The 22,360-nt window shown below is 34.8% G+C and overlaps 2 protein-coding genes and 2 long non-coding RNA genes across 4 annotated transcripts; 3 read left to right on the forward strand and 1 right to left on the reverse strand.

Moving 5' to 3' along the window:
• Positions 1 to 1,008: 1,008 nt before the first annotated feature.
• On the forward strand, positions 1,009 to 2,647 carry LOC116169054. Its single transcript, XR_004144897.1, has 3 exons — positions 1,009 to 2,054; positions 2,192 to 2,356; positions 2,407 to 2,647. It is a non-coding gene; the product is annotated as an uncharacterized LOC116169054 (long non-coding RNA).
• A 3,898-nt stretch (positions 2,648 to 6,545) lies between these two features.
• On the reverse strand, positions 6,546 to 8,434 carry LOC116169019. Its single transcript, XM_031485054.1, has 3 exons — positions 7,315 to 8,434; positions 7,125 to 7,259; positions 6,546 to 7,019 (listed from the first exon to the last, which is right to left on the reverse strand). The coding sequence occupies exons 1-3, from the start codon at positions 7,369 to 7,371 to the stop codon at positions 6,612 to 6,614; spliced, it is 600 nt and encodes a 199-aa protein (XP_031340914.1). The 5' UTR covers positions 7,372 to 8,434; the 3' UTR covers positions 6,546 to 6,611.
• A 3,839-nt stretch (positions 8,435 to 12,273) lies between these two features.
• On the forward strand, positions 12,274 to 13,033 carry LOC116169030. The gene is made up of 4 exons (XM_031485062.1): positions 12,274 to 12,361; positions 12,408 to 12,488; positions 12,550 to 12,666; positions 12,731 to 13,033. Exons 1-4 carry the CDS (start codon positions 12,357 to 12,359, stop codon positions 12,924 to 12,926), a joined length of 399 nt encoding a protein of 132 aa, XP_031340922.1. The 5' UTR covers positions 12,274 to 12,356; the 3' UTR covers positions 12,927 to 13,033.
• Positions 13,034 to 18,637: 5,604 nt separating this feature from the next.
• On the forward strand, positions 18,638 to 19,664 carry LOC116169041. The gene is made up of 2 exons (XR_004144895.1): positions 18,638 to 19,414; positions 19,477 to 19,664. It is a non-coding gene; the product is annotated as an uncharacterized LOC116169041 (long non-coding RNA).
• Positions 19,665 to 22,360: the final 2,696 nt, after the last annotated feature.

Genomic DNA, 22,360 nt, shown 5'->3' on the forward strand with positions numbered 1-22,360 from the left:
TCTGAAAGTATTGTTTTAGCGTTTAGCGTCTTTAGACAGCGTTTTCATTTGTATTTCGGATTTTAAAGTGTTTGTGAGTGCTTTAGTACCTATCGACCACAATGAGTGACGATAAACATTATAGACGAGGGAATAAAAGTCATTTACGATTATCCGCTTACAGAAACAAGAAGAAAACGTTCCCCTTGAAAAAGATGGCAAGTACCTTCTTAAAGACATTAAACACAATAGTTGTATTCAATGACCATTGTAACACTAGTATAATTTATATTTTGATTTAGAATGGCGACCCTATTTCTTCTGATGATCCGTCATGTTCCCACTTCGGTCCCCACATAATTGTGAACAACAAATTAGTAAGTAGTCAAGCTTGTTTGAAAAACGATCTAGTAAGTTTCATTAAACTACAAAATTTCAAATTACCTAAAATCGAAGCTTTATGTTCCCATAACGTTAATTATTGGCAATAAATTAACACCATGGGAACCAAGGATTTTTTGAGTTTTTTTAACTTTCAGGTTGATAATTTGGGAAATACATCTGTAACTTCCCAAAATATAGAAATTTTTGAGGGACGGCGCATTGTTGATATAAAGTCTTTCCTAACATCAATCATGAAACTTGGAGCACATGGAAAACGGTTTCGCTGCTCTTTAAAAAACATATTATTTGTAAAAGAGGAACTGCACGGCTTAGCTTCATTGTTGCACATGAAATGTTCAAAATATTTATAATATTTGGATGGTGGGTGGGAGGCAGCCCGGAAAATATGCAATACGGTCTGAATTGATCAAAATTAGGCGAAACGTTCGTAGATGACAAAAACAGAAGAAAAAAAGCAAAAAGAAAATCGAACTGAGGGTCATCTCAATAAACACTATGGAGACAACTGTGAAAAACCAGATATGAACCGTGAAGAATATAATTCTACAAAGGACGCTTATTTGAAAAATTAAAGAAACAAAACGTTCTATAACAATTATTTAGAAAGTGCTTCTATACGTACGTAGTTTCATCCCTTGTCTGCACAATAAAAAAAAATTGAGGACGAAATTCCTAAAAATGCCGGCTCCAGAATTCGTGCACGAAACCCTTACACACGGTTAAAATTCAATCGCGTTGGATCCCTCTTAATGGCCAGAATAAACCTGTCGCATATATTTCCAGAACACTCACCGCAGCGGAGAAAAACTACAGTCATCTTGACAAGGAAGCCACGGCGATTTATTGGTCTGTAAAGAAATTCTTTCAATACCTTTACGGAAGAGAATTCACCTTAATCACAGATAACAAACGATACAATCCATTTTTAATCCAGACAAGCAATTACTATTAATTAGTGCATTACGATTGACAAGATATGCATTATTTCTACGTCAGTTTCAATATAAAATTCAATACAGAGCGGGAAAACATCAGAACGTTGATTATTTATCGAGGAATTTAAGTCAATCAGATACCAACGAAGTAGATGACACAGATGTAATTCAATCAGTATTAATAAATCAAATAACTTCTTCAATAATTACAAGAGAACGAATTCGAACCGAAACCGAAAAAGATCTAGAACTACAGGCGTTAAAGAAAGAATTATTATCAACAGAATACAACCAATCGCAATACTCAATTCATCAAGGTATTATTCTTCGAGGATCAAGAGTCGTGATACCAGCTTCGCTTCAACATTTAATATTAGAAGAGCTCCACGAGACACACGTTGGTATAGTGAAAATGAAAGTCATTGAAAGGTCCACTTGTTACTGGAAAAATATAGACAAAGACATTGAAGCCTTAACTCGATCCTGCCCAGTGTGTGCACAAAACCAGAAAGATCCTACACAAGTTCCAACTCACCATTGGGAAGTGCCAAGCAGACCTTGGGTTCGCATACATGCTGATTTTACAGGTCCTAAACAATACCGAAAGCGAAGAGAACATTGATAATGCAGAATCCATTTTTGTGCTTGTGGCAAATCTACCAATCAATTCGCTGGAACATTTAACTGAATTGGAAACGTACTTAAGTACCTACACCAGAGCATATGGAGAGCACCGTAAGTGTAATATTTAATTTTAGTTTGTCATTTTCCAAAAAGTTTGTATTTTTGTATCTGATACAACGTCAACATGCAATGTTGAATAAAATTCTGTCATAATAATTAATATTGCTTTTTCTCTGTGTTTTGGCTAGGCTAAAGACGTGTCTCATATTGGTGGAAAAGATACATATACGAGTTTGTTTTTCGAGCAACACAGAAGCTAATTACCAATAATTTCTGTGGTACCACATTTAGTTTTTTGGGCAGGCGTAGAAAAGAATCCTTTAGTAAACTGAAGTTGAATGAACTTCTGATACGTAAGTTTTTCTATGTGTGTGTAGCCATAGTTTATTGTTTTTATTTACAGAAGCATCAATGCAGTTATTCCCCTCTGCAACCTTGAAAGATAGAAGCCAGTATCACGAAATGGTTGCGTACGTACAATAGGTACATACTTTGGACGTAAGTAGTGTACGTATACGTACACGATAGGACAATACCGAAACGTTTTTATCGACTTTAATCCCTAATTTTTGTGCATTTTAATAGGTAATTTTAATCCCTAGGGATTAAAAAAACTTTAATCCCTCATTTTTGTTTACTTGTAAAACATTCAGAAAGTATTCATTTTCTTTATTTTCAGAACAGGTAATATGAAAAGCATAATTTATAAGGGGCTTTTATGTACATCCAGCTCTTCCTATATAATGCCAAATAACTGAATTCTTCTCCGCCTCAACAATGGTAAAAACTCTTGACTTTTAGTTTTTGTGTTTGGAATACTAACAACAGCATCGATTCTCCATCTTCTATGTAGTCTACGTTCATTTTTAACAATTCCTCTAATCTGCAAGCTGCAACTTCCTCCAATATCCATAATTGTCACCATATACAACCACAAACTTTGGAAGCATGAGCATGCAATGTTTTACACAAACTAACCTTTATCAGCAAGTGATCCTTAGGGGATGAAAGAAGCGCCTTCATATGCTTCGTCACTCACAATATTTTTAGAAGGGTTTACAGGCATGATTTTACCAGGTTAGATTAGTAGGTGTGTCAACAATAGGACTGATTTTTACATTAAGAATCTATTGTTGACATGTGTGTCAACTACTGGTAAATCAATTTTTTTGTAATGTTTACTTTTAATAAAAGACTACCTATATGTAGTAAGTGAGTTTATATTAAGTAGGTTGGCACTACTGTAATATCAACAGCTTCAGTTGATGCAGAGAACTAGGTACTTTTTAAAGAAAGAGTTAGAGGAAGCCAAAAGTAACATTAGACAACTATCCGTTTAGTTTTCATTTCAACATATTTGTAATAATGATAAGTTGGTGCTACTATATACTGGACTTCCAAATGCGGAAATATGTAGGTAGTTATTTGATCTCTGCATTAATATTGACATTAATTATTACTATAAGTGGACTGTAAATCAATTGAATAGAGAGGATCAAATTCTTATGACTCCAATGAAACTGAGACAAAACTTTCCTCATGACGATCTCGCACTTAGATTCAATGGGTCTTAGAGCACCGTACCTAATGTTGTTTTAACGTGGGTTCATGTTTTACATGAAGTGCTTTTTATGAAGCTAATGGCTATTATACCACCGCGAGTTTAAACAAACTGTGCCTTTAAAATTGTTTTAGTACCTTTACGAATTGTCGAGTAATTTTAAATTGCACAGAGGTATATACCACAACCTGTAGAAGTAGTATCACTAAACAAAACCTGACATATAGTTCGTATAAACAGAGAAATACTTGGAGAGCCTTGTTGGAGTTGCACCTAATGGTGTGATAACGTATGTGTCGAATTTGTATCCTGGATCCACATCCGATAAAAAAATTGTTCAACATTGTGGAATTTTAGAGCAATCAGCAGGGGACTTAGTATTAGCTGATAAAAGATGTTTAATTAAAGACTGTTTACCCCCTGGTGTTAGTATAAACATCCCCCCATTTTTAACTACTTCCCAATTCACACCTCTGCAAGTTTTGTTGACAGAGACGATTGCTCGTGCACGAATTCACGTAGAAAGAGCAATCAGGCGTATGAAAGTATACCAAATTTTAGCACTTATACCGCAAACATTATTGCTCCATGCAAATTTTGTATTTCAAGTGGTAGCAGCTTTGACTAATTTTCAATGTCCATTAATCAAAGAAGTCGAACAATATTATTGTGAGGATAGTAATTAACACACCATGTTTAAATGTAGTTTGATAGGAATATGCTTGTAAGGACAGGATGGTTATTAATAGTAATGTAACATTGTTATTCAATTTGAAGGAAAAAAAATAAAAATGAAAACGTTATGTAGGTACTTATACAGAGTGGCCCAACGAGAAGTATACAGAGGGATTTTAGGGTATTAAATTTAGAAATTTCGAAAAATCCTCGAACACGTCAATTTTGTATTCGAGGGGGACAACTTTTTGAATACAAATCACGAACCCGAGTCTTCACCCCTCTATATAGGGAGCTTAACCCCTAAACTTTTAAATGGAATCCTGTGGCAAATGGCACATTATTTGAAATCCAATTTAATCGTGATTACTAATCTGCTTTGCTTTTTAAATTCTATTGATTCGTTTCGGAGATATTCGCATTTGAAACTCCTGATCTTTCTCAACATCCACAATGATGCATTCTGCTGGAGTCCACACCACTAAATGACAAAGTTTCCTAAGTGTTACAAACATTTCACCTTGCATTTAATGATAATAATCATACTTATCTATATAAATGATGTATGTTTTGTCATTCTTTAAAGCCTCGTTCAGGAACGAATTCCTATGTTTAAAAGGACATTTCACCTCCACTACTGCCAAGTCGCCAACTAATCCATCAGGACTTGCACCGATAAACCCACAAGGATCTAACCATAATCCAGTTGAGTTAACGATAACATTGTTGGTCTCTTCAAGCATTTGGATGGGTATTGGCTCGTTTTCTTTACCTCATTGGACCGCTTGTTTGTTAGAGCCGTTTTACACTTTGCTAAATTTAGTACTAAAACTTGTACTAAATTTAGGATGTAAATTTGGTACTAAATTTATGAAAGTGTCATACTTGAAAATTATTGGGATGTAAAAAATGTACAAAGATTTTGTATAGTCCTGTTTTACATTCATCCTAAATGTTAATGTCCTAAACTTGCGTACAAGTGGGATTTTTTAACCACACTTTTTATTTCTAACTGTCAATGTGTCACTGAGCTCTGTTTACATGTGATAGAACCGTTGTTTATTTATTTATAATGCCGAATAAAACCCAAATTTTAGTAGTATGTGCCGCTATAAATGTAATGCTGATTAATATTATTATCAAACGTCGTTTGCAAAGAAGAAAATATAAAGATAAGCGAAAGCGTAGTGTATGGTGTAAAGAATGGTTAAGTAGGCGTTCTGAAGGAAAAGGTATTTTATCGCTGCTTAATAAGGAATTGAAAACTGAAGATCCATATTCCTACAACAATTTTTTACGCTTATGTGAAGATCAATGCGATTATATACTTCACTTAATAAATGACGACATTAAAACCGAAGATACTTTCTTTAGAAACGCAGTTCCTTCCAGAAGCAAGTAAATACTGTTATTATTAACTTTTACCACCATCATCCGTTTCTGAATGGGAAGCTATTGCAAATAACTTTCAAGAGCTGTGGCAATTCCCTCAATGCCTAGGTGCTATCGATGGCCGTCACATAACATTCCGTGCACCAATTTCAGATGGATCGTATTTTTTTAACTATAAAGGCACAAATAGCATTGTCCTGTTGGCAGTTGCTGATGCTACTTATAAATTTACCTATGTTAACGTAGGCGTAAACGGAAGGATAAGTGATGGTGGCGTATTTCAACAAAGCAATCTGTTTAATGCATTGAAAAATAATACTTTGAATCTGCCCCAACCAAATAATTTGCCAGGTAGAAAAGAAAAAGTTCCTTTTGTATTTATTGCAGATGATGCATTTCCATTGTCACCTAATTTAATGAAGCCATATCCTCAGCGAGGTTTAGATCATAATTCTAAAATATACAATTATAGGCTATCCAGAGCTAGGAGAATAGTAGAGAGTAGTTTCGGTATTCTGGCAAACCGCTTTAGGGTATTGTTAAACCCCATTAATTTGTCAGCAGAAAAAGTGGAGAAAATAACGTTAGCTTGTGTAGTCCTGCATAATTTTCTTTGCGTATCTAAAGGCAGAATATACACCGATGGGAGTGACAAATCACCTATAACATTAACCAATTTACAAAGAATTCAATCTACTAGCAGCAACAGGTCAGCAGATGCTGTAAGAATGATCAGAAATGAATACAAGGAATATTTTAATTCTCCTGTAGGAATGGTCGAGTGGCAGGAAACTGTTATCAGAAATAATAATATTTAACTAAGTTTAAAATGACTGTTTTACACAATATAACTTTAATTTCTATGTAATAATCTTATTAATTATTAAGCAATTTTTCACTTAAATGTAGTAGGTAGTAAGTATTTATAATAATTAATACCTAATCATGAAAAAAATAAAGTAACTTGTGCATAGTTATAACTAATTCTCGTCTTGCCGTACACATTCATCCAGTAATTGCATGATTTTGGACTGTGCTTCGCTCCTTAAATATTTATTAGCGATGGATTTAAGCTTTTGGCCCACGAATTCACCAAATATATCGCACTCGCCTCTGCGATTTTCTTTGTTACTATTTATTGGCTGCTCCAGATATTTGGCAATATTTTCTACTGCAGTGCTTGCAGATTTTAATAATCTGTTCTCCTGTTCTTCAGTGTCTACAGCAACTCGTTTTCGTTTTTTGCCTGGCTTGGCTGAAAATGTGCTGTCTGTTCTGCTGCCACTGCTAGTAGATGGAGATTGAACGTCTACATAAATTTCATTGCCGGTGTCGTCCACTAAAACGGAACCATCTGCCGCTTCTTTTACAAAAAACGTCTCCTCGGTCTGTAAATAAATAATATACTCTAATATAATATTTTTTGATTGTGCCTGGTCACACACACGAGTTCTCGTTAGTCGTTAATGAAATTAATACAGAAATATATTTACCTCTTGCGATTCTGCTTCTTCATATTGATCAGTAAATTCAGTCCCATCCATACTGTCAATGGAAAATCGTGGTTCATGGCCATTATTTAAAATAAACTGCATATTTTTGAAATACCATAATATGGGTTTATATACCTAAAATGTAACACATTTTAATATAAAAGTAAAGCGACATTATTAATGTTCTTACATCTTCTTCTCCAGAGCCACTTTTCATTGACGCTGACACCCTTTTATGCTCCGACATAAAATTTTGTTCTTATGCCGTTCCACTTATTTTGATGTCTGCTATTGTGATGTCCTTTTTTACGCCTTTAATGCGTTCACCACATGCATTAACGCAGCATTTCTTGAATGTCGATTTCTGTACTCCTTCGACTTCACATTGTACAAACACGGATGTTTTTCGTATTCTTCGATTAGGATCAACACTTGTTCATGTGTCCAAGACATTTCTTTAATATTCAGAGGAATAAAGTAAATAATATATAACACGAAAATACGAACGTCGAACAATCGTAAAAACGTTAGGTAAAAGAGGTTATGTTGCTTTAAAATCACATGGAACTACTTAAATTCGCGGAAATCTTGTTGACTGCGCACATTTACGCGCAGATTCGTAAAAAAAAATAGAGCAAGTCCTAAAAATCTTGTACAATTTTTACATCCTAATAACTTTCAAGTATGACACTTTCATAAATTTAATACCAAATTTACATCCTAAATTTAGTACAAGTTTTAGTACTAAATTTAGCAAAGTGTAAAACGGCTCTTAGAGAGGTCATACCCTTCCAATACATTTGTGAATAAGGATTTACTAAACTTATTTCGATTACTCGCTTTTAAAATTACGCCAAATTTGATGCCAGAGAGACGTAATTTTCGTGCTAGCCAACCACTGCTCATTAGCATATTGTCCAATAATCTTCTCGGCTATTTTTAAAATGTCTTCTCTACTGAGAATTAATTTCTCTAAAAGAAATTGTGTTTTATTTTCTGCTGCCAAAAAGTCTGAAGAAAACAAAATGGTTTCTATGTCGGGCAGTAAAGATTCTTCTTCATTTGGAGGGGTCTTCAGTAACCAGCTGCATCCAATAGCATGTGTGCGTAATAGATTGTTTTTAAATTTATTTACATCCGTTTGTGCTATACAGTTTTTTTAATGGTGTGTATTTTGCAGGGTAAATGTCCTTCAGTTGAAGAATTTTTTCTTTTTTTTCGGTGGAAGTACTGGGCACATTCCATGTGAAAGGCTTATCGGTGATACTTACGTTATGGTGAGCATTAATACATAATGCTGCCATATGATGACAAAGTACTTGTCCTCTTGGGCATGAACATTTACCATTCAAGTATACCTTTATCTGAAAACAATTAATGACTTGCGTTAGTACTTAGTAATGAATGACATTAAACCAAGGCGGGTGAAAACGTGGCTTCGATCAACTATGACGGATGATCGTTTGAATGGTATATTTATTGAAAATATGACTGCTTGTTACTCATAATCTTTTTTTAATAGGATTGTGCATGCTTAGTATACACCGGCAACTTGTTGCAGCAAACGATTCATTCGTCGATGTTGTTATCAATAAATTTGCAGAAGACCCAAGGAAACTTATTTTATTGTAAATAAAAATGTATATTATGTGTTTCATTAAACATTTTTTTCCGCCAATTTTATTTTTTGCCTCTGCGTACGCCCATGCGTGCTAGCGTTAACTTCATTGAAGCAAGAAATTATTGTATTCAATAATTTGCGGGTTTTTCAGAGGATGAATACTTCAATGTTGCTCCAGTGGTGCCACGCAGATACCTCATAACACGCTTTACGGCTTTTCGCTTGTTATTTTCTGAAACTTTGCATACTTTGTTATTAACATCATTAGGGATACAAATAGGTTTACAATCATGCATGATACATTTTCTTAAAATAGTTTCAACAGAATTAGTTTGTTTTAACAATGTATCCCCTTTATCTCTATCACGTTGAATTTCAATGCCTAAACAATATTGCATTTTACCAAGATACTTCATTTCAAACATTTGCATCAATTGTTGTTTAGTCAAATCTATTAGTTTTATAGAATTTGATAACAATATGAAATCGCCAACATTATGTCGCTATGGTTAACAAAATGCGTAAAGTTTCATAACGAACAACAGGTGAAAATGTTTCCGTGTAATCTAGTCCCTCCTTTTGCGAATATCCTTTGGCAACAAGTCGAGCCTTATAACGATTAAGAGTTCCATCGGAATGACATTTCAGCTTAAAAATCCACTTTGACTTGATTGGAATACGATTTTTCGGTAATTCGGTAACAGTTCAAGTACGATTTCGTTCATATATTGAGAAATTTATTGCACAATTTAACTGGCAGATTGAATAATGTACTGTTATGTAATGATAACCAAGCGCACTCAAAATGTCTGAATCCTGTATTTCATAAGTGCTCTAAACACATAGATGCCAGGCATCATTTTATTAGAGATGCCATAGCTGATAACGTTATCTCTGTTGAATATTTGCAAACAGCAGGTATGATAGCTGATATTTTCACAAAAGGATTATGTATTACTAAGCATAATAAGTTTTTGAACCTTTTAGGAGATATCCCTTTGCAATCATGTCATTGTTTTTGTGTTTAATATTAATATTAATTTTATATTTCGACTTAGTGGGGGTGTTGTAGATTATAAGTTCAAAACATAAACAGCGTAGAATGATGGTAGTGTTGTTGTCGCCATCTCTCGATCAAAGCATAACACATGTATGTTAGTTTTTGTTTGTAAGTCAGTGTTGAATAAAATCTATCGATGGGAACATGTTTTCATTGTAATAATCCTAACCTACAGTTCGAGCTACAATTCCATTGAAATAAAAAACTAAGGAAGGAGGGTAACACACATATAATGTACGCTTGTTGGGATCCAGTTATAAAGAGACAATTCGTCCCACATTAGGCGGGATTGTCCCGTTTTGAAATTTTCAATAAGGTGAGTTGGGGCAAGTGCACCCCCTCATTTGGCAAGTTCAAGTTCACAATGCTTGTAGGGCTGAGTTATGCAATGCACCGTCTTCAAACTTTGTGGTTATTATGAGTACACGTATAGGATCGTTTTTGCAATTGGTTCAAGGTGTAGGTTTTTTACTTCAAGAGCAATTAATTTTTTTTTTATTTAATGGGCTGGGTGTGCACTTGCCCCATATCATCGGGGCAAGAGCACACCCCAGGCCTATTTTCCATGTACTTGTTTATTATATAGATTGGGGCAAGTGCATAGAAGTACTAAGAAATGTTCTCAATGAAACACTACAACTGTATCATTTATTAAATTGTATAGAGCTATAAACAACTATACTGTCACTGTTGCAAATGTACCACACAATGCAAAAACATTAAAGTTACAATGAATATTCACTGAATATCTATGTCTTCAGGGAATTTAATTCTAAAGTTGTGGAGACCACGTCTAACATCCGGATTTGGTAATTTTTTGCGGATGGCATCTTCTACTACAGCCACCTCATCAGCTACTTGTGGAAATACAAAATACGTTCGTCTTTTACGTAAAAATGTTACTCTGATTTCCTCTGCAATTTCTATAACTTTTCCTATGTAAAAAACTAGTTTGGGACACTTTTTCTGTTTTTGTAGAACCTCAAAGTTGCACTTCCCCCATTTGTGCACTTGCCCCAATACTGCAAAGCCAGTGTCGCGTAAAATGTCCCACATTTGTCGAAATTCAAGCTTCAAGTTACTAAAAATTAAGTCGCCAGTGACTAGTGAGTAGCGGAAAGTGAAAGTCTAAGCTGTAAAGGTGCCTGTCTTAGCTGTTGGAAAAAAGTTGTTGATTTTGCAGTGGAAATAAGAGCTTTCGTTTACTTACCACCATTGTCAACAGGAGATGTTGGAATATCAAAAACTTGTTCCGTTGTTTCATGCGGAAGCGGACTTGATGTTTGTGTCTCATTTAGTGATTCTGCATGAGATGCAGATTTTTTGTATTCCGAGGAGTTACAGTTGTTTTGCCCTAGATCAAAACAAACATTTAAATTATTTTTTTTTATTATACCTGAATCACAATATCCGTTTTAAACACTCAAATGCATGCGAAAAAGGGCCTTTAAAAACACACGTGCTTTACAGTTGCTAAGTAACGATACTTCAAGTATGACTTTTGAAACTGTCATCTGGATGAAATAAAAAATCCTCTTAGGTCGCTTTCTGTAAATGCAGAACATTTCTTTGGCTTTTGTACCTATCCTTTGGTTGAAGCTTTCACAAACGCGCGTAATTTAGGGGATGCTTCCAAATCTGTTCCACTTTTTAATCGCAGCATTGCTTTAAAGTTTTGAATGAATGCACCAAAATATAGAAGATTTAAATACCTTTGACATTTCCTTCATATATGCCAGCATTATGGATGCATTTAAAACTGTATTCGAAAGTAACTTCCTATTCGTCCATGGAAACACCTTTTCATATTCTTTATAATAGGCTTTACTGGATTTGGATTTTACACCTACCAACGTTTGTTTAGATTTTACAACAAGCGATTTAATGGACGGTGTATTATCTTTTTCAACGGAACAAAGATTATGATGATTATAAGCAAACGTCAAGTGACATTTCCATGGCAACCGTGAAATTTCGAACACCCAGCCCACTTAATTAAACATGTATTCGAGTATATCGTCAATATGACTTCATTGTATTTCCTATTTTTAAATTATACTGCAGGTATAATAAAAAATACTATAAGATACACGTGTATAATTAGTCTTTAAAGCACTTACAACGTTAAAGGCACTCCGCTTTGCGTCGTGCCCTTAAACTCGTTGCGCGTGCTTTAAAGACTTGATTATACACTTGTATCTTAATATACTATTTTATTATACCTGAATCACAATCTCCGTTTTAAACACTCAAATGCGTGCGAAAAAAGGCCTTTAAAACACACGTGCTTTAAAGTTGCTAAGTAACGATACTTCAAGTATGACTTTTGAAACTGTCATCTGGGTGAAATAAAAAATCATCTTTGGTCGCTTTCTGTAAATGCAGAACATTTCTTTGGCTTGTTGCTATCGTTTGAAGTTTTTAATGAATGCACCAAAAGATAGAAGATTTAAATACCTTTGACTTATCCTTTTTTTTAAAAGTAATACCTACACCACAGCTCAGTGACCCATCGTTGGAGCACGGCCTAAAAACAAATACTGTCAATAACATGCTGTAAGTGCACCGAAAAACTTTTAATACTTTAAATTTATATTTGTAGTCAGTATCAACATCATACAAACGCTGCAGCAGCACCTCCTACTCATATATTACCACCAAAATCTTCAAGTTATCAATTACAGTAAGTTGTAAGAGGTGTAATCAAAATTAACCTAACATTAATATTTGTGTGTTTGTTTCAGTATCCCAGAGGGAACAGCGCGTGTACTGCAACATATAATAAATCCACCACCCCCACCACCGCCGATAGAAGATTCCAAACAACAACAAACGAGTGCCACCACCGGTCTGCATCCTCAGTAAGTGTTACTTTGAAAGTTTAGTGAAAAGAATGTTCTAATATTCCTATTCTCTTTGTTACAGGCACGCACAGAAGGATATGAAAGTGTTGAGGGAGGTTTTCGAGGAAACTTTATATGAAACAATCTCCCAGTCTCCTTCAACATCAGGAACTCAAGAAATTGTAGTGCCACAACCTTCCGACGTCGCTCCCTCCTCCTGGTTCGAGCCCTCTACGCCTCGAGAGTTAGGCAGGGCGTCGCTGGCATGGTTAGAGTAGAAGACGCCCATATTCAGGCAACGCTATCTTGAAGCTCAAGAAAAAACCAGGAGGTTAAAGGAGGAAGTTGCAGCAGCACGCCTCAATGAACGACGTCTGGGAGAAGAAGTGGCCTACATAGAAAAATTTGTCAATTTTTTAAAATAAATATCTTGTAAATAATTATATGTAGCTTTTAGAAAATAATGTAATTGAATTGTATAGCTTTCAGAAAAATAAATGTAGTTGAATAGACGGTTAATTTTTTATTTAAAGGGAATAAAACGAGCAACCTATAATGAAATAATTCGTTTGCCCACGAGAATGGTAAAACGAGCAACTCATAATTCGTTTGCGTTTTAAGTATGAGCGTAAATCCTTCGATTTTACCAGTGCAAATACGTAGATTTATTAGTGATCGCATAGAAAAGAAGTTTGCATAACAATTACCCCCACGATCTTGCTTAAGTATAGGAGAATGGCTGGCTGAGGGACACCGAGGGTCTGTATTACGAAGGCGTAGAAGGGCCACTAGTTACTTTCTTTTTATAATTACGACTTTTAACTGGCAATTAGTACTAATTGCCACTTTTAAGTCGAAATTAGTACTAATTGCAACTGTTAAGTCGAAATTAGTACTAATTGCCATTTTTAACTCGCAATTAGTACTAATTGTCTCTTTTAAGTAGCACTTAGTACTAATTTGCATTTTTAACTCGCAGTTAGGACTAGGTAATTGCAACTTGTACACTGCAACTAGACAGTTAACCAAAGCTGTTTGGCGCAAAGTCTCATGTCTTATGTGAACTATTCATTATTAATTAAAATTGAACAGTAAGTGAATCATCTAGCTAATCTGACCGATTTGGTAGTATTATTTGTATAGTTATCAATTTATTATTGTTTATGAAATTGTACTACAATAGTTACAGAGCTATGGAATCATTCGACGATTTGATAAAATTATACCATCAACTAGGTTTAAGTCAATTAGAAATCAGAGCGAGTCTCAATAAGCATCATAATATTATATTAAGCGAGAGACAACTTAAAAGGCACCTTAAAAAACTCAGATTGTTCAGAAGACGGCACTTCACGGATCCCTACGAAATACGCCCTGTTAGTAATGACGTCACATTTCTTGCTGTCAAATGTAATGAATCTAAACAAGATCAGCTGTTCCTGTATTTGCTATAAGTTATATCTTTCTATTCCTGTTTATTATTTTTGTGCAAAAAAGACACATAAATAGTTTTTAGTCGTACTAGTATAATTTATACAACATTTAGTGAAGTGTCCTGTTTGTAGTAGTGCATTGTTAATTAGTACAAGGTGTAACATTGACTGCCGAAGTGGTGGGACAGCTGAAAGCGATGGTTATGTGCTGGGCCCCTGACTGTAAACATTATAATGTACGAGAAAAGTGCCACTTTTTCAGATTTCCCAAAGATGCCAAAACACGAAATCGATGGAAAAAGTTGTTAAGGTGAGAGTGTAAGAATTACCAAAATGGGTGTATTTAACTAATTATATTGTAGGCGGAAAGAAGAACCAGGTAATGGTGCATACATTTGCAGTTGCCATTTTGAAGGTGGAAATAAGGAAAATGGACCTACAATATTTTTACATAATATTAAAAAGAAAATGACATTCAGTAGTCCGGAAAAGAGAACAAGAATTAATCGCTTAACTGCGGATTCTACTACAAGTACAAGGTAGCTATTATTAAATTTGTAGTATGAAAGTAATGTGCATACTGTATATAGTGTAGCAACTAGTGATGTGGACTTACAACCTTCAACATCAAAAGAAGAGGACTTTCCTTTATTAGCTGCTACGGATGCAGAAAATTATTTCTTGAGGCAGGATTTACTAGAAACGACAAAACAACTTCAGTCCGTACGAGAACAATTTAGTTTCAATATCATTAAGGATCGAGATCATCTTGTTCTATTATATACAGGGCTTCCAACAGCAAGAATCTTCTTAGCTCTATATGAATTATTGGAGAATATTCCATTTAATTATGTTTTGCCGTGGAAAGTGGAAAAGTTAAACAAACAAGATCAACTTTTGATGGCCCTTATGAAATTAAGGCAGAACTTTTCTCACGAAGACTTGGGTGTTCGCTTCAATGTTTCGCGAGCAACTGTATCAAATGTCGTTGCAACCTGGATACACATATTGCACGAAATCTTATTTAAGCAGCTGATGCACAACATTCCCTCAAGGAAAAAAAATCAACTTTGTAGCCCAAATTGTTTTAGCTCTTTTACTAATTGCAAAATAATCTTAGATTGTACTGAAATATATACTTCCACATCACGTAAAAGCATGTCATTACAAAAAGGGACATATAGCTCTTATAAACATAAAAATACGTGGAAGGGGTTAGTTGGCGTAGCTCCAAATGGGGTCATCACGTATGTGTCAAATTTATGTGGAGGGTCTGTCAGTGAGAAAAAAATTGTGCTCGATTGTGGTATATTACAGCAATTAGAACCAGGGGACTTAATCCTAGCAGATAAGGGATTCTTAATAAAAGACATTCTGCCAGAGGGAGTTCATATGAATATCCCACCATTTTTAACCACGCCCCAGTTCACAAGTGAGCAAGTTAGACAAACTGAACGGATTGCCCGTGCAAGAATCCATGTGGAGCGAGCAATAAGGCGTATGAAAGTGTACAATATTTTATCTTTTATACCACAAACATTACTTCCACATGCAGATGCCATATTTCAAGTAGTTGCAGCACTTACCAATCTACAATATCCATTAATTAAGGAGGTGGAGCAATTTTATACAGAATAAGTTTGTAACCATAGTGTAGTGTGATTATTTCATTAGTATAGAAGTACTAGATTGTATCATATAATAACAAACATTTATACATTTTATATTTACATTAAATATTTACATAATATACGGAAGATATTTTGAAAAATAAAATGTTTGAATAATATTTATATTTTCTGCCCAACTATCATCACGACAAATTCGAACAATTTCCTGTTCCATTGGCGTCCAAATTACTAAGTAACACATGTCACGATTAGTAATGTGCAAGGTACCTTGAATTTGGTGGTAATATGCATGATTACGATTAATTACAACCTCATTATTGATGTAACTTATTATATATCCTTTTTCCTGACTTAAACTATCTTTTAAAGATATATTTCTATATTTGAAAGGACATTTCACTTCAATAATACATCTTTCGCTAACCAATCCATCAGGACTACTGCCTAAATACCCACATTCGTGCATCCATAAACCTGTGGGTTCCACTGTTAATTCTGTAACCGATTCAAAAAACATAATTGCAATTGGTTCATTTTCACGGCCCCACTGCACTGCTTGCACACCACTTAAGTCATAGCCTTCTGATAAGTTCGTAAACAGTGATTTTGGATAGCGATTTCGTTTACATGCTGATATGATTGCTCCAAATTTGCTGCTGGTTAATCGATGTTTCCTGCATATTAACCACCTTTCGTTGCTGCTTTGTCCAACGGTAAGTTTGGCGACCTTTTCGATGGTATAATCATCAACTCTAACTTTTTCTTGCAGAAACAAAGTTTTTTCTGCAGCTTGCAAATAGTCTTCTGATAACAGAATGTTTTCAATACTGGGAATTATGTGAGCATCTTCCGAAGGCTCCGGCCTCAATAACCACACATATCCCACAGCATTCCCAAATCCCAACTGTGCTTTGAACTTATCGATTTCGTCAGCAGTAACATCCCTTCTGGTCACTCTTTGCACCGATTTAGTCACAACATCCTGTAACCTTGTGATGGACTCCAAATTAGTTTTTGGGGCATTCCATGCACAGATTTTATCTGTAATGCTTATGTTGTGATGTCCATGTATGGCTAATGCAGCCATGTGGTGGCAGATTGCTTGTCCTCGAGGACATGTACAGGATGCTTGTACAATGCCATCGTCTAAATCCATTAATATCTACAAAATCAACATTTTTATAAAGTAAAAATAAACAAATAAACTAACCTCAACCGCATAATTTCGTTTTTTCATACTGGCTTTAACTTCCCCCTTTAAAGTGCTTGGGTGCACGTCAGGGTTAAATTGCACAAGTGCATCAAAATTACCGATAATTTTTTTGAAAGCATGTTGTCTAAAAACTGCATGAGTTTATTTTCATATTTTGGCGAAAGAGCCCGACACCGAAGGTGGAGGGCTGTTTTAACAAAATATGAAAATGACCGAATGCAGTTTTTTACTGACAACATGCTTGAATAAAAAATTATCAGGTTTATTTTGATGCACGAGTGTAATTTAGGGGACTATTCAATTCATCTAACATTTGTCACATTTCAACCAGTGAAATGTCTCGATTTCAAATTGCTGCGCCAATGGGAACGAATTATAGTGATAATTGCACGTGTGGTATTTCAGCGATAATTTCACGTGTGGTATTTCAGCGACAATTCAATGCGATTATTCAATGACATTTGTCAAACTTCCACCAGTGAAATGTCGCGAAATTTTGTCGTATTAACCGGAACATTCTTCTTAGTTTGTTAATCAATTTCGACAACCCACTTATCACCACATCTTTTAATTTAATCACTCATAACGAATTAGCTTGGAGCACAAAAGTTCGAATAGAATCGATAGCAAAATGAAAAGCAACTTCCGTAATTTATTTTGACGTTTATTGTTGTCATGGAAATACATTCGCGTGGGTAATTATGCTTAATTTTTCTTTTGATTCATTGAATAGTCCTCCGAATACCATTCGTAGTCGAAGTATTTGTAGATTATTTTTGAGCTGCTGTTCCACTCATGCTAGTTACGCTTTTTAATACCACTCGCGCAAGCGCTCGTGGTATTAATCAGCGTAACTAGCATTCGTGACAGCACCTCAAAAATATTCGACAATACTTCGACTACTTATGGTATTATATATGAATATTTCCCGAACAAGCATTACTTGTCAAACTGACGTTACCTACTTATAAATTGTCGGTGTATTGTGAAATTGTCCAAAGGCGTTGCCAGTTGCCATGGATATGGACAGTGCAATGGGGGTTTACAGTGTAGTTGAATTCCGCAGTTCTAATTTAATAAGCGTGTACCTGAAACCATAAAACATTTTTTTGGACAGTAAAAGTTTATTTAAAAATAGAGGCTGATTAGCAAAAAAATAATGAACATGTGCGGTTTTAAAGGTTTATTCAAAACGATATGATTGTGGCGGGCTCTGTGACGTAATAAGCCCGACCAATCAGCTCCTAGAACCATTCAGATGACATAACGACTTGGCAATATTGCAGGAGAATGGCATTTATAACTTGCGTCATCTGTCACAGGCACTTGTCACTTTCGTGCTAGATGCAGTTAAACATCCCTCTCAAAACGTCAAATGTGACAAACGTCAGACCCTCGCGTAAGATTGCCAGCTCACTTCTACGTGATTGGTTGTAGGTTTGTGACGTATTTAGTCTGAAGCGTTTCAAATTCGGACTAAAAACACAGCTTTTCAATAATTTATTTTGGGTTTATTTTACTCGCAAATAAAAATTGAGGACACACGTGTCTTTTTATTTTTAATGTACTTTGTGGATCAGAAATAAAAAATGAAGGCGGGATGACCCCATTATCGCAGGGCTCTTTCGCTTTCTACAGTGCAATTATCGCTGTAATTGAGCGATAATTGCACACCTCATATGGCATTTATGACATGAGGGAAATATTCAAATAAAGATGCTACACGCATGCTGAAATAGCAAGAGCGAGAGTTCATGTTGAACGTACAATTCAAAGATTGAAAAATTTTCGTATCCTACAAAATACCTTATCCATAAGTATTGTAACGCTGCTGCGAAATAAAATTACTATCTGATTAGGAGAATACAAATTCACTACTAAACTTGGATTTATACTCAGTAGCCGGCTAACATTCAACGTGAGGGACGTAAAGTTCGGTATTCTGCCAGGAAAACTTGCTACTACAAAACTCAAATCTTAAGGGCGCCAGATCTAGCGAGGTAATAAATCCTCTTGATCAAGGAGGATAGGCTCTTCCAAGCATAGCATAATGAAGGTGTAAAAAAACTAGGTATTGTGGCAGAGAGGAATTTAATACGTCTGTATTTCGATTTAAAATTAAATATGATTACCTAGTATGTAACTACAAATTATAATTGTGGTGTGAAGCACGGTAACAATAATAAAGGAAAAAAACTAATAGGATTAATTCGTCCACACCGCAAAAATCAACAGTGTCAACAATATCTTACTACGGTAATTAATACGGGTTCTGGATTCGCTAGCTAGCCCCCGCACCCTGTTTATATTTGGGCCAAATAGAGGTTAGTACAGATAGACCTCCCAACTGAGAACAAAACGAATTTTCCTTCACAGGTAAGTATTATCATGAATGTAATTATTTGTAATTAAATGGTAAGAATTAACTCTTTTGATTTCAGTTTACATAACCCTTGAAGAGGGTTCATCAACTCAAAGCCACAAAAATTGTAAGTATGCAAATACAGGTTAATTATGATTAATTAATTTTTATTCTCCCACTTTATTTCAGAACAAACGCAGATGCAGCAAGGTAAGGTACCAGTAAGTGCCAGATTTTAGGCAGCGGAACAAAAAAAGCTGAAAGTTATGAGATACTCTATATCTAGCTTAAGAGATACCTAATTCTTACCTAGATGTTATAGCTTGCAACTCGTCCGCAATGTTCTAAACTACAAATTACAAAGTTTTAATACTACACTACCTATCAATTATTTATCTTACCACAAACTTATGACTACCATCCTAATATTCTAATTCGACGTTGTTTCCTAACTATATACACTAATCAAATTCCCAATTGGTATTCTCTGTAAATGATAGCTTTAATAATTTAGAAAAGTTGTAATTAAATTTACCTTCAGGCTGCTTCAAATCTGATAAAACAAACTACTTATACTGATTCCCAACTATACCATCAATTCGATCAGCCAACCAGTATCAGATACACGAGCTAGGAGATAAATCCTGATAAACAGTGAATTCCAATAATTATAATTCTCTATCTCTCTAGCCGCACGAAAAGCTAACCCAATCCACTCTCCTTCGAAAAATATCCGTTTTTCCCAAAATTGATATCCCAAGAATTTCCAAGTGGGAAATGACCTTATGATAACTAAATTGTTAAATCTAGTGTTAAATTTGCCTAAAACTATGCAAAATATCATACAGCTCTAACCTGAACTACCCTAACTATCTACTACCTACCCTACACACTATTTCAAATTGCTACAACGCATATTGATGCAATCATGCAGATCATTATTTGTGCTCTTGTTAATTTGTCAGAACCTATTTTAAATGAAAAAACCTACATATAAGTGTTTAATTTGTTTAATTAAGTTAAATACAATGATAAATATTTTTAAACTAAGTTGATAAGAAATTACATTATTATTTTAAAAATAAGATTTTTTTTACTTTTAGGATATTATGCTGAATCAATCAAATGCACCTAACTATCTCATTACACAAAATTGTTATTTTAATGAATGATATTCAAAAACTAACCTATCGAAAAACCCCTGAGTCATTCATAAAAACAAATTTATAGTGAGATCTCAGTAAATACCTAAGTCACCCAACAACACATTACACTAAATCAAGAAATAAATGCATGGCATCATTAAAGAGTGAAATACATATCACACGCCTAATTGTTTACGAATGAACAATATAAAATAGTTAGTGGGCAAGATTTTTATATTTGCAATAGAAACAAGGTAAATATAACTAATTATATGTAAGTATTGTTCACATTATGTTGATTTGGTAAGTAAACTAATATAAAACACCAAAAATACAAAATGTAATGCCCCCACCAATTTATTAAAAAACTGTTCATCAAACTCAACTTTCACACATTTGAAGGTATCATCAAATGAACAGTTCTGAAGCAAACCCATGCCCATTTGAACTTGCCCATAATGCTTGATGTCATTATCCTTAAATAATGTTTCTGCGCCTTTAACAGATCCTTTTATGGGTCATTTTATTTCAAGTATTTTGGTTGTTATTGTCTTCAAAAATTAAACCATCAGGACTGAATCCCAACCATGGTAATCCTGGACGTACAATTAAAGCCCATTTATGAACTTTCACTGTTCATACAATTTAACTGCAAATTCTTCACAGCGATTTCCATATTCTGTAAATGTATTCCCCAAAAATGGCTGGTAGATCATTTTATTTAGTTTGGAAATAAAATCAACATTTTTATTGTGGCAGTAGGTAAATAATTCATTTACATTTGCTTGCAGTAATCCGATTTTTACGAGCTTCGTGCCATAAATTATTGTGTTGACCGATTGTTACAACAGCTAAATTCACTGCTTCTTCCAGATTTACGCAAATGTTGTTGTTGTAGAATTCTTCCTCTTTGTTAATTAAAACAATCGATGCCAATTGCATATTAAATGGGATCGATAGCTGCCTGATTAAGGCATTTCTTAATAATGAACATTGTGATGAAAACGGAAAGTTACTACTAAAACTAGTGCTAGGTTTGGAAGCAACAGAAATTGTTTCATCGTCTGCATCAAACATAGTACTATCTGGAGTGGAAATCATCATATTTTTGCAAACGACTGCTCAAACTAGTACTAGGTTCACAAGTAACTCGAAATGTTTTTTCTGAATCATAATTTTTTTGGAGGTCACTAATGCTGTATTGCCTACGATCTTTAACCACCGTGGCAATTTCTGAGTTTGGACATGCTACAATTACTGAAACGTATGTTAGCATGATTCAAACAATTATGGTTGAGCCCCGTTGCACAAGCATAACTAAATACTTAAACGTGGTCAAGGAATTAACAAATTTGCATTCAAAACGTATTTCTTCACCACGTCATACAATGCAAACAAGTTTAAATCGACAATCACTGTACAACTGGCTCTAATCGACAAAATTAGCGTCAGTACTTTCAACCTTTCTTACCATTTGCTTACTTTAATTCACCATTAACCCTACGTTAGTCGCGTGGATGACAATGGTCATCCAGTCATTTTTAATACCGCCTATAACTCGTGCAAAATCGATTGAGCCTGCGCGACTTTCAATACCTTTCAGTAAAGGTGGGGAGAAGACAGGGTTAACATTATACCGTTATTGCAGTGCTGTTAGTACAGTAGTGTCATTAGCAGTCAAAGTGAGTTGGATGACTATTGTCATCCACCCGACCATTTGTGTGTAACGGTTTGTTTGTTTTTGGGCTTATTTCCCAGAAAGGGTTGTAACTCTTTATGGTGACTTTGAATTCAAATTTTGCATTCTTTTGTCAGATTTAGTGGGATGCAACAAATTACTTATTTATTACCATCGACTAGCTCAGATAAACCACAATCCCTCTTGCTTTCAGGGATGCTTACTGCAAACCTCTCCCGGGGGGTCGTAC

The sequence above is a fragment of the Photinus pyralis genome, unplaced genomic scaffold (assembly GCF_008802855.1).
Source record: "Photinus pyralis isolate 1611_PpyrPB1 unplaced genomic scaffold, Ppyr1.3 Ppyr1.4_LG1, whole genome shotgun sequence".
Taxonomy (NCBI): domain Eukaryota; kingdom Metazoa; phylum Arthropoda; class Insecta; order Coleoptera; family Lampyridae; genus Photinus; species Photinus pyralis.

What these genes read in the sequence shown, in the direction of transcription:
- LOC116169019 (XM_031485054.1), bottom strand. Translation starts at nt 7,371, where the DNA reads ATGTCGGAGCATAAAAGGGTGTCAGCGTCAATGAAAAGTGGCTCTGGA. An exon ending in GTGGCTCTGGAGAAGAAGAT is followed by an intron (nt 7,260 to 7,314) that starts GTAAGAACATTA and finishes GTTACATTTTAG; the next exon opens with GTATATAAACCCATATTATG. An exon ending in AAGAAGCAGAATCGCAAGAG is followed by an intron (nt 7,020 to 7,124) that starts GTAAATATATTT and finishes ATTTATTTACAG; the next exon opens with ACCGAGGAGACGTTTTTTGT.
- LOC116169030 (XM_031485062.1), top strand. An exon ending in TCTTCAAGTTATCAATTACA is followed by an intron (nt 12,489 to 12,549) that starts GTAAGTTGTAAG and finishes TGTTTGTTTCAG; the next exon opens with TATCCCAGAGGGAACAGCGC. An exon ending in ACCACCGGTCTGCATCCTCA is followed by an intron (nt 12,667 to 12,730) that starts GTAAGTGTTACT and finishes TCTTTGTTACAG; the next exon opens with GCACGCACAGAAGGATATGA.